The sequence below is a fragment of the Lipotes vexillifer genome, unplaced genomic scaffold, assembly GCF_000442215.2.
Source record: "Lipotes vexillifer unplaced genomic scaffold, Lipotes_vexillifer_v1.1 scaffold140, whole genome shotgun sequence".
Taxonomy (NCBI): Eukaryota; Metazoa; Chordata; class Mammalia; order Artiodactyla; family Lipotidae; genus Lipotes; species Lipotes vexillifer.
In genome coordinates this window covers 417,577-433,078 of record NW_006774710.1, presented here as the reverse complement: position 1 = coordinate 433,078, position 15,502 = coordinate 417,577, and the positions used below count along the sequence as shown (strand labels likewise).

Sequence of the window (15,502 nt, the reverse complement as noted above, 5' to 3'; positions counted from 1 at the left end):
TGGAAATCTTATTTCATTAGTGAGTACCAACTGTGTGTAAGAAATCAGAAGTGATGCCTTTTGGAAGGCAGGCCTAGATAAATTGTTCAGTGATGCTGACTTACGTACTAGAGGGAGGCTTGAAGGGGGAAAAACAGTGAACACAATTTATTTTATTAGTGTTGAGTCTTCCTTTTACCCTATATTTCTGGAGTCTCAATCTAAATCAGAATCATGCCTAGTTTAAACAGGAAATTGCTTAACTAGTGCCTGCAGCTTCCCATATTCTGTCCAGAAAATATTGAAAAATATGTCAGAATTGAAGTTCAGACACGATCACTGTTATTCAATAAGATTTGGAATCCTTTGGCCAGTGTTTCTTCCAGTTCTTGAACAATTCCACCTATGTGTAAGCCAGAGAAACCTCTTCCCTCTGGATGTCTTTGGTCAATTTCAGCAGGCCTCCTTCTGAGTCTAAAGAATCAAGCTCTTAAAATAGTCATTCCCTGGAAAGCTTTTCATTTGGCCTTGTTGAATGAATAATCTTTAGGAATTATTCTGGTACCTGGATAAACACTGGATCACTTTGTTCTTAGAGCCAGTAATTTGCCTGCATTCTTAATTCAAATCAAGTTATATCTAAAACTAAGGTCACTTTTGGCTTTAGATCAAGCATGAAATAGGTAAAAAGGAATATGTTAGTTAGGGGCATAAGATTTGTAATGGTAGGATGTTATTTTTTATAAATAGTATAATTATAAATTTTATTTCAAGATACAACCTGAATCACCCAGTACTCCAGATCACCCTTATCCTTTACTTTCTCCATAGCATTTATCGATTTTAATATACCATATAATATATGTATTGTGTTTATCTCCTGCCTCTTCTCCACTAGAATGTCAGCTCCATGAGAGCAAGGATCTTTGTTTTGTTCCGTGATGGGTCTGGCATATAGTAATTGCTCAATAAATATTTGTGGGCTGAGTGAATATCATAATCTATATCTCACTTCATCCCTCAAAACTTATATTCACTTCTAACTGGTAATTATTATATTGCTATATTCCATATGAAGTATATAGTTAACAAATTGGTAAAAATAAGACTCTACCATGAGGAAAGAATTTTAGGAATTATATCCTAAAAATGTATGAATAATTTGGAGTGCTTGAGCTTTTAATAAACTTAAATGAAACCAATAGTGTTCTCAGATGCCCCCCAAACTTTATCAGGAAATAGAGGATGGGAAGCTTTCAATTAAAAATACCTTTTTGATATATCTTTCTCAGATGGGAAGGCTGACAACCATGCCAGCAGCTCTAATATGTGCATCTATAAGTGTGTATGCGGCCAAAGAAGAGGAGTCCAGAAAGCATCTAGTGAAACCAGAGCAGGTAACTTGCCTACAAAAGTTTGAATTTTGTGTAACAGAAATATGATGTAAAAGCTGTGAGCTTGGTTTGTTTGTTAGCTCTATTCATCAAAAACGTCTTTGAAGTATTTGTTAGGCTCGTTTTTTAAGTTGTGAGAAATAGTTACAAGGTGTCTCAAAGTAAACACTATTATATTTAACCCAAACACCTAAAATCCTAACTCCAATGAAAAACAATTGATGATTTTTCTTAACGAATAATCAATGAGTAGTACAGGGTTTTAGTTCTTCTAAGCAGTCTGACTTTTCTTTCTTAAAAAGTTTATACAGGTACACCTGATATTTGGAAGCCTGAGTTTAAGAAATTCATTAAGATCTCAGTTTTGAAAGTAATCTTAAATGTTTTCTAGTTCAGTCTTCACTGTGGTACCATAGTCCTCTCTACAATAGGTACGCTAACTGGCTGTTTTCTTCTACATGAATAAAACTCTGGATAAAGGAACCTAAGACAGTCCATTCCATTTTCTGGCAGCTCTCATTCAACTTAAGGTCCTTTCTTATGTCAAACACAAACCTGTGTCATAATTATAAGTTCTACCCATTGGCCCTGTATCTCTTGCATTGGTGCCATACAGAACAATTCTCATCTCTCTTCCACAAAACCACTCTTCAGATGTCAGTTACACTTTAAGTAGTTTTGCTTCCTGGATAAGTGTATTAGTAGTTTAACCATTCCTCATATGTCATAGCTTTGAGTTCCTTCACTTTCATGATCATTCTCTGCCAAACATGTTCAGGATGGTTAGTGTTTTCTTCGGGTGTAAGTATTTTGACTACCGCAGGATAGAGTCAGACTCTGACTTCTCTTGTTCTAGATAATATATTTCTGTTAAAGCTGCCTAAGATCACATTTGTTTTTATATTTATTTTTGTTTTGAGTCATCACAACCAACCTTGCTTATAATCAGCCTTTGACCATGATATAGTGATTGTGCAGTTCTCTAAAATTCATTAAATTTTTTTACATGGGCCACTGGTAAGCTATGTCTTTTCTCAGTCTGTACTTAAGCATATAGACTTTTTGGACTTAGTTACAGGTACATTTATGTCTTTTTAACTTTTATCTTGTTGATCTAATCTATCATGCCAGCCTATTGGTATCTCATTGTAGTAACTGATTCTATTCACCGTTGTACTTTTCATCTTTTCTAGCCTCAAGTTATTCTTGAATTTATCTACATGCTTAGAAATATATACTCGAGTCAAACAGTCCTGAAACTGAATCCTGACCCCACCACTGAGTAGTTGGATGGCATTGGACAGAATTCTTAACAGTGGCATAAATATTCTGTGTATGAATATACCATTTTCAAATGTACAATTTTAATAAATTTTTGGAAATTTAACATATTTCCAATTATTTTGCTAATGTAATCAATGCTTTGTTGAAACACCTTGTACATAAATCTTTATGTACATCTATAACTGTTTCCTTAGAATAAATTTCTAGAAATGGAATTGTAAGTCAGAAGGCATGAAAAATATCAATGTATTGCCAAACTGACATACATAAAGGTGGTATTTATTCATTTATTAAACAAAAAATATTTCCTGAGCTTCTCTTATATATGTTTGAGTCATATACGAAGCACTGGGTAAAGTTTTATTAATTTTCATTAGCAGTCTAGAATAGATTTGCTCTCCTATATACTTGCTGACTCTCAGTATTTTTTCTCCTTTTTATTAATCTTAGAGAGATGATGTTTTTAAGCCTACCTTGACGCTCCTATCTTTGGAAAGCTCAAAATCTAGATTGGATAATAAGTAACTAGCATTTGTCCCTAATAGCTGAATTTACATATTTCTGAATTTTAAAATAAATTTTTGCTCTTTACTATATTATGGAATAAACAGGATTTCTTGGTATTTATTGTATTCCCCAGTACATTTTAAATAGAATTCAGTTGAATTACTTATTAAATAAAGTTGCCCGCTGAGTGCTAGGGACTATTCATATAATCAGGATTCAATCCTTGAGAAACTTAGAATTGCTGAAGGAATGAAAATGTGATTTGCATGAACTATTCCCAGGTACTTTTATTGTGTAAAGCGAGTTATGCCTTTGTTTAAATCTATTTACAATAAGTCTGTACTAAGCCAGAATGCTTTATGAATGAGGTGTTCTGGTTAATTGACTCTTCTGGTAAACTTGTGGCTAATGAGAAGATCCTTTTTCAGTTCAACTCTCTTGTTAAACATCTTTTTCAACTGTATCAATATACTCCTGCCTTATTAATTATGATGTCATGGATGTAATTAAATCTCTCTATTAGAAAACTCCGCAGAGCTGTGGGGTGACCCTTTTCTTAAACCATAAAATTCTCAGTATTCAGACTGTAAAATGACTGGAGCTTGGGCTGTGTGTATATAGTCAGCCATAGACATTATCAGATGTTTCTTTTTAAAGTATTTCTATAATGTGAATTTGACTTATTTTCTTGTCATTTGCTTGTTTTCGGCAAAAAATAACAGAGAAGAAATATTGATTTGAGAGTTCTAGTTACTTTCGTTCAATTTAATTTAAATGTTGTTTTATAGTTTACTAAATCTAATCTTAATTTCTAATTGAATACAAACAAGTTGTATTTATACAATACAATAAATGGCATTTAAGCCCAGGGCCTCCAATCCAGGATGAGAATATTCATTTAAAGTGTACAGCTTGATGTTTTGACATATGTATACATTGTGAAATGATCACCACAATCAAGCTAATTAACATATCTGTCACTTCATATAATTACCATTTTATTGTGTATGTGGTGAGAACACTTAAGATCCACCCTCTTAGCAAATTTTAAGTATACAATACAACATTATTAACCATAGTCACGATGACATGCCTCTGGAACTACTCTTCTTGCATAACTGAAGCTTTGTACTCTTTGGCCAACACCTCCCCATTTTCCCCTCTACCTTACCCCACACCGGGAGCCAGTATTCTTCTCTCTGCTTTTGAGTCTATTTTAGATTATACATATAAGTGAGATCATACAGTATTTCTCTTCTGAGTCTGCCTTATTTCACTTAGTATAATGTCCTCCAGGTTCAGCCTTGTTGTCAAAAATGGGAGGATATCCTCTTTATTCCATTGTATGTATGTGTATGCATGTGTGTGTATACCCACACATGCACACATCTATGTATATACATTTTTAAACCATGAAATTTGCAGTATTCAGTATTAACACGCACACACACATATACACACATACATGCACACATGATATTTTCTTTATCCATTCATCTGTTGATGGACATTTAGGTTGTTTCCATATCTTGGCTATTTGAGTAATGCTGCAGTGAACATGGGAGGTGCAAGTATCTCTTCAAGATCCAGATTTCATTTTCTTTGGATATAGTCCCAGAAGAAGTTGATCATATGGTAGTTCTATTTTTGAGTTTTTGAGGAACCTCCATACTGTTTTCCATAATAGCTGTACCAATTTACATTCCTACCAACAGTGTTTAAGGGTTCTCTTTTCTCCACATCCTTGCCAACACTTGTTATCTCATGACTTTTTGCCATCCAACAGTTGTGAGGTGATATATCATTGTGGTTTTGATTTGCACTTCCCTGATGATTAGTGATGCTGAGCAACTTTTCATATACCTGTTGGCCATTTTTATGTCTTCTTTTGAGAAATGTCTATTACTGTTCTTTGCCCATTTTTTAGTCAGTTATTTTTTTGCTGTTGAGTTGTATGAGTTCCTTATATGTTTTGGATGTTAACCCTTATCAGATACATGGTTTGCAAATATTTTCTACCATTCTATAGGTTGCCTCTGTTAATTGTCTCCTTTGCTGTACAGAAGCTTTTTAGTTTGATGTTGTCCCCCTTGTTTATTTTTGCTTTTGTTGTCTGTGCTTTTGGGGTCATTGCTAAGACCAATGTCAAGAAGTTTTTACACTGTGCTTTCTTTTAGTAGTTTTACATTTCAGTTTTTACATTTAAGTCTTTAATCTATATTGAGTTGATATTTTATATGGTGTGAGATGGGAAATTAGGATCCAATTTCATTCTTCTGCATCTAGATATTTTCCCTACTGTGTTTTTGGCACCCTTGTCAAAGATCAGTTGGCCATAAACACATGGGTTTATTTCTCTGTAATCTGTCCTGTTACATTGGTCTATGTGTGTTTTTATGCCAATACAATACTGTTTGGATTACTGTAACTTTGTAATATATTTTGAAATCAGGATGTGTGATACCTCCAGCTTTGTTCTTGCTCAAGACTTGCTTTGGCTATCCAGGGTCTTTTTTGTTTCCATATAAAATTTAGGATTTTTCTGTAAAGAATGCTATTGGGATTTTAATAGGAATTGCATTTAATGTGTAGATCACTTTGGGTAGCATGGACATTTTAACAATATTATTTCTTCCAATCCATGAACATGGGGTGTCTTTCCTTTTTTTTTTTTTTTTTTTTTTGCAGTACGTGGGCCTCTCACTGTTGTGGCCTTTCCCATTGTGGAGCACAGGCTGTGGACGCGCAGGCTCAGTGGCCACGGCCCACGGGCCCAGCCGCTCCGCGGCATGTGGGATCTTCCCAGACCGGGGCACGAACCCATGTCCCCTGCATCAGCAGGCGGACTCTCAACCACTGCGCCACCAGGGAAGCCCTTTTTTGTGTCTTTAATTTCCTTCATCAGTTTTTTTATAATTTTCAGTGTACGAGTCTTTCACCTCTGGTTGAGTTTATTCTTAACTGTTTCATTCTTTTTATTGCTATTGGAAATGGAATTGTTTTCTTAATTTTTTTCGGATAGTTCATTGTTAGTGTATAGAAACACAACTGATTTTTTTATGTCGATTTTATATCTTGCAGCTTTAGTGAATTTGTTTATTAATTCTAATAGTTTGTGGTTGTCGTTAGAATTTTCTACATATATGATTGTGTCTTCTGCAGATATTTAACTTCTTTTCTGATTTGAATTCCTTATATTTCTTTTTCTTCTCTAGTTGCTCTGGCTAGGACTTCCAATACTATGTTAAATGGAAGTTTCAGATGTGGACACCCTTGACTTGTACTGGATTTAGAGAATAAGTTTTCAGTTTTTCCCAGTTGATTTTGATGTTAGCTGTGGGCTTTTCCTATATGATGTTTATTGAATTAAGTTCTTTCTATACCTATTTTGTTGAGAGCTTTTTCTCATGAATGGATTTTTTTTAACATCTTTATTGGGGTGTAATTGCTTTACAGTGGTGTGTTAGTTTCTGCTTTATAACAAAGTGAATCAGTTATACATATACATATGTTCCCATATCTCTTCCCTCTTTGTCTCCCTCCCTCCCACCCTCCCTATCCCACCCCTCCAGGCAGCTACAAAGAACCGATCCGGTATCCCTGTGCCATGCGGCTGCTTCCCACTGGCTATCTACCTTACGTTTGTTAGTATATATATGTCCATGTCTCTCTCTCGCCCTATCACAGCTCACCCTTCCCCCTCCCCATATCCTCAAGTCTGTTCTCCAGTAGGTCTGTGTCTTTATTCCTGTTTTACCCCTAGATTCTTCAAAACGTTTTTTTTTCTTAAATTCCATATATATGTGTTAGCATATGGTATTTGTCTTTCTCTTTCTGACTTACTTCACTCTGTATGACAGACTCTAGGTCTATCCACCTTCATGAATGGATTTTGAATTTTGTAAAATGCTTTTTCTGTATCTATTGAGGTGATCACAAATGTGGTTTTCATCTTTTATTCTGTTAATGTAGTGTGTCACATTGATACACATATGGTGAATCATCCTTGCATCTGAGGGATACAGTCCACTTGTTCCTGTTGTATAATCCTGTTAATATGCTGTTGAATTTAGTTTGCTATCACTTTATTGAGGATTTTTGCATCTGTGTTTGTTAGGGATATTGGCTTGTAGTTTTCTTTTCCTGTAGTGCCTTTGTCTGGCTTTAATATCAGAGTGATACCATCAGATGAATTTGGAAGTGTTCCCTCTTCTATTTTTTGGGAGAGTTTAAGAAGAACTGGTATTCTTCGAATACCATTCTTCACCTATGAAGCCATCTGACCTTGGGTTCTTCTTTGTTGAGGGGTTTTTGATTACTGATTCAATCTCCTTATTGGTTATTGGTCTGTTCAGGCTTTCTATTTCTTCTTGATTCAGTCTTGGTAAGTTGTTAGTTTCTAGGAAGTTATCAATTTCTTCTAAGTTATCAAATTGTTGGCGTATACCTATTCATAATAATCCTTTATTATCCTTTTTGTTTCTGAGGCATCCACTGTAATGTCTTATCTTTCATTTCTAATTTTACTTATTTGAATCTACTCTTTTTTTATTAGTCTAGCTGAGTTTGTCAATTTTGTTTAACATTTCAATAAATACTTTTATCATAAACCTTTCAAGTGTGCTTGAATGCCCATATCTAAGAAGGAAAATACTTTAAAGCACTGGTTCTTAACCATTTTGACCCCTTTGAGAATCTGACAAAAACTTTGGATGCTTTTCCTAGAAAAGTACATATACAAAATTTTGCTTACAGTAGACCACAGAAAACAAACCTGTTCTTTAAACTGTTAGGCTAATTTATACTAGGATATAAATGAAGAATCAGTAGGCTTTGATTAGGATAGAAGAGAGAACAAGAACACTTAATGACTCATAAAGTTTGGAATTGAGGAGCATAAAGAATAGAGAGGATGGGGACATAATGGACAAATGTTATCTACTTTAACACCCATGCATCCACATGCATTCTTCCTTGAGGAGTTGGGGAACTTCCTTACTTGCTGTGTGCCTGCTTTTTATGCATGTAGTGCACCTTTAATATAAAATTGCACCTCTGACCTTCCTAACTATACATAGTTGCCAATGTGGTGAATTTAAATTTCAAGTATTAGTCTGGAAAGATAAACACTTTAATCCTGGTACAGGTAGCAAAGGGTCATTTATCTAATGGTAAAAACAAGACTTTTGTGACCCATTACTGTTAAAGTTTTACAAAACCTACACTGTTTCATGTTTGTTGCTGATAGATCAAATCTGAAGCTATTAATAATCTAGTTCCCTTGCTGTTGATTTGTAAACTTGATTCTCCCCAAATATGTCTTTACCAAACCTTATAGAAAGGTGCTATACCCTGAACATAAAGTAAAAAATAAGTATTTTTGAAGGAAATAAGTCCTTACCTCATTAAATTTTTCATAATTCTTTTATGTTTTATATTTGTATTTATTAAATATGGATTAGAACCAAAAGACTGTTTAATCAGTTTATGAAAGGTATAAAAATAATAACATGATGAACAACCATATACCTACCTACTACCCAGTGTAAAGGAAAAACAAAATAAAATCCCCTGGTTCTCATCCCATTCCCAATCCATTCAGAGATAACCACTACCCTACCCTGAATTTTGATTATTATTCCCTTTCTTAATTTTTTAACTTCACCTTATATGTCTGTATTACTAAACAATGTTTTTGGTTTTGTAAGTTTTTGAGCTGTATATTGATAGAAATATATTACATATAATTTTCTACATTTTACCTTTTTTGCTCTACAAATAATTTTTATGCTCTACAAATACTTTTTATGCTCAAATTCCTGTAATCCATCCAGATTTTTCCATGTACCTGTAATTTATATATTTTCCCCTAATTTATAGTATTTCATTTTGTGGATATATCTCAGTTTAATTATCCATTCTACTGCTGACAGACATTTGAGGTGTTTCCAGATTTTTGCAATTAAAATGTTGCTGTGAACATTATTGTACATATTTCTAGGTACACATTTACAATTGTTTCTCTAAATATACCTAGGAGTGGAACTACTGAGTCATACAATATGTATCATTTTCAAATTTGCTATAGTATGCCAAATTGTTTTTCAAAGTATGTGTACCAATTTACATTCCCATAAGCAGTATATAGATGTTGAGGTTGCTCCACATTCTTGCCAACACTTGATATTGTCAGACTTTAATTGCCAGTTGGAGTTGAAATGCTATCTCATTGTGGTTTTCATTTGCATTTCCATGTTATTAATGAAGTTGAACATCATTTTATATATTAGTCATTTTAGTGGTTATGTACAGGTATAGCATTGTACATTTAACTTGCATTTTTCTAATGACTAATTATGTTGAGCATCTTTTCATGTGTTTATTTGACATTCTTCTTTGGTGAAGAGTCTGTTAAAATGTTTGGCCCATTTTTATTAGGTTGTTTGTTTTGTTATTATTGAGCTTTGAAAGTTTTTTATATATTTCTGGATTTTCATCCCTATATCAGGTATATAGGTATGTGTTTTGCAAATATTTTCTCCCAAACTGTGGCTTATCTCTTCCTTCTGTATTACTTTTTCATTGCTTCTGTAACAAACTACCATGAAATTAGTGATTTTAAACAGCAAAATTTTATTATAGTTTCTGTTAAGTTAGAATTCTAACACATGTACGCTGGACTAAAGTCAAGGTGTTGGCAGGGTTGCATTTCTTTCTGAAGGCTGTTGAGAAAATCCATTTCCTTCATTGTATCATCTTGTAGAGACTGGCCCACTTTCCTTGGTTTGTGGTCCAATTCCTCCATTTTCAAAGCCAGGAAAAGTAGTGTAAGTCATTCTCATGTCACATAACTCTGACCCTGCTTCTGTAGTCACATCTTCTGGCATTACCATTCCACCTCCCTCTTCTACTTTTAATGTCTTATGATTACTTTGAACCCACCCAGATAATCCAAGAAAATCTTCCTATCTTAAGGTCACCTGATTAATGTTAATTACATATGCAACCTTAACTCCACTTTGCCATTGTAACATAACATATTCATGGCTTCCGTAGATTAAGACATAAATGTCTTTGGGTGGGGAATCATTGTTCTGCACACATTACCTCCTTTTAAAAGTGTCTTTTGAGGAACAGAAAATTTTAATTTTATAAATTCCAACTTATCCATTTTTGAATTTATGGATTATTATTTTTCTGTCATGTCTAAGACATTTTTGCCTAACAAAAAGTCACAAGCATTTATTCATGTTTTAGTTGTTTTTCTTTTCTTACAATTAGTTGGATTTTAGTATATTTAGATTACTGCTAATTTTATTTTTTTTTAATTTTATTGGAGTATGGTTGATTTACCATGTTGTGTTACTTTCAAGTGAACAGCAAAGTGAATCAGTTATACATATACACATATCCACTCTTTTTTAGATTCCTTTCCCATATAGGCCATTACAGACTATTGAGTAGAGTTCTCTGTGCTGTACAGTAGATCCTTATTGGTTACCTATTTTATATACAGTAGTGTGTATATGTCAATCCCAATCTCCCAACTTATCCCTCCCCCACCCCTTGCCCGCTGGAAACCATAAACTTGTTTTCTACATCTATAACTATTTCTGTTTTGTAGATAAGTTCATTTATACCTTTTTTTTAGATTCCACATATAAGTGATATCATATGATACTTGTCTTTCTTTGTCTGACTTACTTCACTCAGTATGACAATCTCCAGGTCTATCCATGTTGTTGCAAATGTGGTTGCAAATTTCGTTCTTTTTAATGGCTGACTAATATTCCATTGTATGTATGTACCATATCTTCTTTATCCATTCCTCTGTTGATGGACATTTATGTTGCTTCCATGTCCTGGCTATTGTAAATAGTGCTGCAATGAACATTGGGGTGCAGGTATCATTTCAAATTATGTTTTTCTTCAGATATATGCCCAGGAGTGAGGTTGCTGGATCATATGGTAGCTCTATTTTAGTTTTTTAAAGAACCTCCCTATTGTTCCCCAGAGTGGCTATACCAATTTACATTCCCACCAATAGTGTAGGATGGTTCCCTTTGCTCCACACCCTCTCCAACATTTATTGTTTGTAGGTTTTATGATGATGGCCATTCTAACCACTGTGAGGTGATACCTCATTGTAGTTTTGATTTCCATTTGTCTAATAATTAGTGATGTTGAGCATCTTTTCATGTGCTTTTTAGCCATATGTATGTCTTCTTTGGAAAAATACCGATTTATATCATCCATCCATTTTTTGATTAGGGTGTTTGTCTTTTTGATATTGAGCTCCATGAACTGTTTGTATATTTTGGAGATTAATCCCTTGTTGGTTGCTTCATTTGCAAATATTTTCTCCCATTCTGAGGGTTGCCTTTTTGTTTTGTTTAAGCTTTCCTTTGCTATGCAAAAGCTTTTAAGTTTCATTAGGTCCCAGTTGTTTACTTTTGTTTTTATTTTCATTACTCTAAGAGGTGGAACCAAAATGATACTGCTGCGATGTATGTCAGAGTGTTCTGCCTATATTTTTCTCTAAGAGTTTTATAGTATCTGGCCTTACATTTAGGTCTTTAATACATTTTGAGTTTATTTTTGTGTATGGTATTAGGGAGTGTTCTAATTTCATTTGTTTACATGTAGCTGTCCAGTCTTCCCAGCACCACTTATTGAAGAGGCTGTCTTTCCTCCATTGTGTATTCTTGCCTCCTTTGTCATAGATTAGGTGACGATAGGTGCGTGGGTTTATCTTGCAGCTTTCTATCCTGTTCCACTGATCTATACTTCTGTTTTTGTGCCAGTACCATACTGTCTTGATTACAGTAGCTTTGTAGTATAGTCTGAAGTCAGGGAGCCTGATTCCTCCAGCTACGTCTGTTTTCCTCAGGATTGCTTTGGCTATTCGGGGTCTTTTGTGTTTCCATACTAATTGTGAAATTTTTGTTATAGTTCTGTGAAAAATGCCCTTGGTAATTTGATAGGGATTGCATTGAATCTGTAGAATGCTTTGGGTAGTATAGTCATTTCCCAATATTGATTCTTCCATTCCAGGAACATGGTCTATCTCTCCATCAGTTTGTGTTATCTTTTATTACTTTCATCAGTATCTTATAGTTTTCTAAGTACAGGTCTTTAGTCTCCTTAGGTAGGTTTATTCCTAGGTTTTTTTTTTGTGTGTGTGGTACAGGCTCCGGACACACAGGCCCAGTGGCCATGGCTCACAGGCTCAGCTGGTCCACAGCATGTGGGATCTTCCCGGACCGGGGCACGAACCCGTGTCCCCTGCATCAGCAGGCGGACTCAACCACTGCACCACTAGGGAAGCCCATATTCCTAGGTATTTTATTTTTTCTGATGCATTGGTAAATGGGATTGTTTCCTTAATTTCTCTTTCTGAACTTTCATTGTTAGTGTGTAAGAATGCAAGAGATTTCTGTATATTAATGTTGTATTCTGCAACTTTACCACATTCATTGATGAACTCTAGTAGTTTTCTGGTAGCATCTTTAGGGTTTTCTATGTATAAAATCCTATCATCTCGAGATAGTTTTACTATTGAGTTGATCATATGTTTTTTCTTCTTCAATTTGTTAATAGGGTGCATCACATTGATTGATTTGCATGTGTTGAAGAATCCTTGCATCCCTGGGATAAATCCCACTTGATCATGGTGTATAATCTTTTTAATGTGTGGTTGGATTTGGTTTGGTAGTATTTTCTTGATGATTTTTGCATCTATGTTCATCAGTGATATTGGCCTGTAATTTTCTTTTTTTGTGATACCGTTTTTGGTTTTGGTATCAGGGTGGTGGTGGCCTTGTAGAATGAGCTTGGGTATGTTCCTTCCTCTAATTTTTTGGAAGAGTTTCAGGGGAGTAGGTGTTAAGTCTTCTCTAGATGTTTGATAGAATTCACCTGTGAAGCCATCAGTTCCTGGACTTTTGTTTGTTGGAAGATACTTAATCATAGTTTCAATCAGTTTCAGTACTTGTGATTGGTCTTTTCATATTTTCTATTTCTTCCTTGTTCAATCTTGGAAACTTGTACCTTTCTAAGAATTTGTCCATTTCTTCTAGGTTGTCCATTTTATTGGCATATAGTTGCTTGTAGTAGTCTCATGGTCCTTTGTGTTTCTGTGCTATCAGTTGTAACTTCTCCTTTTCATTTCTAATTTTATTGATTTGAGTCCTCTCATTTTTTCTTGATTAGTCTGGCTAAAGGTTTATCAATTTTGTTTATCTCTTCAAAGAACAAGCCTTTAGTTTCATTGATCTTTGTTTTCTTCATCTCTATTTCATTTATTTCTCCTCTGATCTTTATGATTTCTTTCCTTCTACTAACTTCAGGTTTTGTTTCTTCTCCTTTCTTTAGTTGCTTTAGGTATAAGGACAGATTGTTTATTTGAGATTTTTGTTTATCTTTTTTCTTGAGATAAGATTGTATTGCTATAAGCTTCCCTCTTAAAACTGCTTTTGCTACATCCCACAGGTTTTGGGTCATCATCTTTTCATTGTCATTTTTTTCTAGGTAATTTTTTATTTCCTCTTTGTTTTCTTCAGTCATCCATTGGTTATTTAGTAACATATTGTTTAGCCTCCACATGTTTGTGTTTTTTACAGTTTTTCCTGTAATTGATTTCTAATCTCATAGTGTTGTGGTCAGAAAAGATGCTTGATATGATTTCAGTTTTCTTAAATTTACGAAGGCTCGATTTGTGACCCATGATGTGATCTCTCCTGGAGAACGTTTCTGTGCACTTGGGAAGAAAGTATATTCTGCTGCTTTTGGATGGAATGTCTTATAAATATCAGTTAAGTCTATCTGGTCTAATGTGGCATTTAAGGCTTGTGTTTCCTTATTTATTTTCTGTCTGGATGATCTGTCCATTCATGTAAGTGGGGTGCTAAAGTCCCCCACTATTATTGTTTTACTGTTTATTTCCTTTTATGGCTGTTATCCTTTGCCCTATATATTGAGGTGCTCCTATGTTGGGTGCATATATATTTACAATTGTTATATCTTCTTCTTGGATTGATCCCTTGATCATTATGTAGTGTCCTTCCTTGTCCCTTCTAATAGTCTTTATTTTAAAGTCTGTATTGTCTGATATGAGTATTGCTACCCTAGCTTTCTTTTGATTTCCATTTGCATGGAATATCTTTTTCCATCCCCTCACTTTCAGTCTGTATGTGTCCCTAGGTTTGAAGTGGGTGTCTTGTAGACAGCATATATACGGGTCTTGTTTGTGTATCCATTCAGCCAGTCTGTGTCTTTTGGTTGAAGCTTTTAATCCATTTACATTTAAGGTAATTATCGATATGTATGTTCCTACTGCCATTTTTGTAATTGCTTTGGGTTTGGTTTTTTTGGTCTTTTATCTTCCCTTTCTCTTTTGTTCTATTCTCTTGCAGTTTGATGACCATCTTTAGTGTTGTGTTTGGGTTACTTATCTTTTTTGTGTGTGTATCTATTGTCATTTTTTGGTTCACATTTCCCATGAGGTTTTGATAAAGCAGCCTATATAAAGAAGGTTGTTTTAAGTTGGTGGTCTCTTAATTTCAAATACAATTCCCATTTCCTTCATTTGTATTCTCTTCTCACAGTTGCTCATTTTGATATCATATTTGTGTAAGGATGATTTCCTGCTTTTACTGTATGTTTGCCTTTACCAGTGAGCTTTCCCGTTTGTAATTTCCCTGTTTCTAGTTGTGGCCTCTTTTTTTTTTTTCCTCTGCCTAAATCCTTTTGCATTTGTTGTATAGCTGGTTTGGTGGTGCTGAACTCTCTTAGCTTTTGCTTGTCTGTAAAGCTTTTGATTTCTCCTTCAAATCTGACCAAGAGCCTTGCTGGGTAGGGTATTCTTGGTTATAGGTTTTTCCCTTTCATCTCTTGAAATATATCCTGCCCCTCTCTTCTGGCCTACAGAATTTCTGCTGAAAAATCAGCTGATAACCTTATGGGGATTCCCTTGTGTGTTATTTTTTGCTTTTTCCTTGCTGCTTTTAATATTTTTTTCTTTGTATTTAATTTTCGTTAGTTTGAGTAATATGTGCCTCATTATGGTCCTCCTTGGATTTATCCGGTATGGGACTCCACTTCCTGGACTTGGGTGACTATTTCCTTTCCCATGTTAGGGAAGTTTTTGACTATAATCTCTTCAAGTATTTTCTCTGGCCCTTTTTTTTCTTCTTCTTCTCTGGCCCCTATAATTCGAACTTTGGTGCCTTTAATGTTGTCCCAGAAGTCTCTGAGACTGTCCTCATTTCTTTTTGTTCTTTTTTCTTTATTCTGTTCTGAAGCAGTGATTTCCACCTTTCTGCCTTCCAGCGCTCTTT

General features: G+C 34.6%; 1 protein-coding gene across 1 annotated transcript in view; it reads left to right on the top strand.

The window, feature by feature from the left end:
• The window catches only part of APOOL (apolipoprotein O like), a 110,753-nt gene that overhangs the window by 38,610 nt on the left and 56,641 nt on the right, over positions 1 to 15,502 (top strand). Inside the window, exon 2 of the mRNA XM_007449445.1 lies at positions 1,272 to 1,376. Coding sequence (XP_007449507.1) covers positions 1,272 to 1,376 — 105 coding nt within the window. The remainder of the gene's footprint in view (positions 1 to 1,271; positions 1,377 to 15,502) is intronic.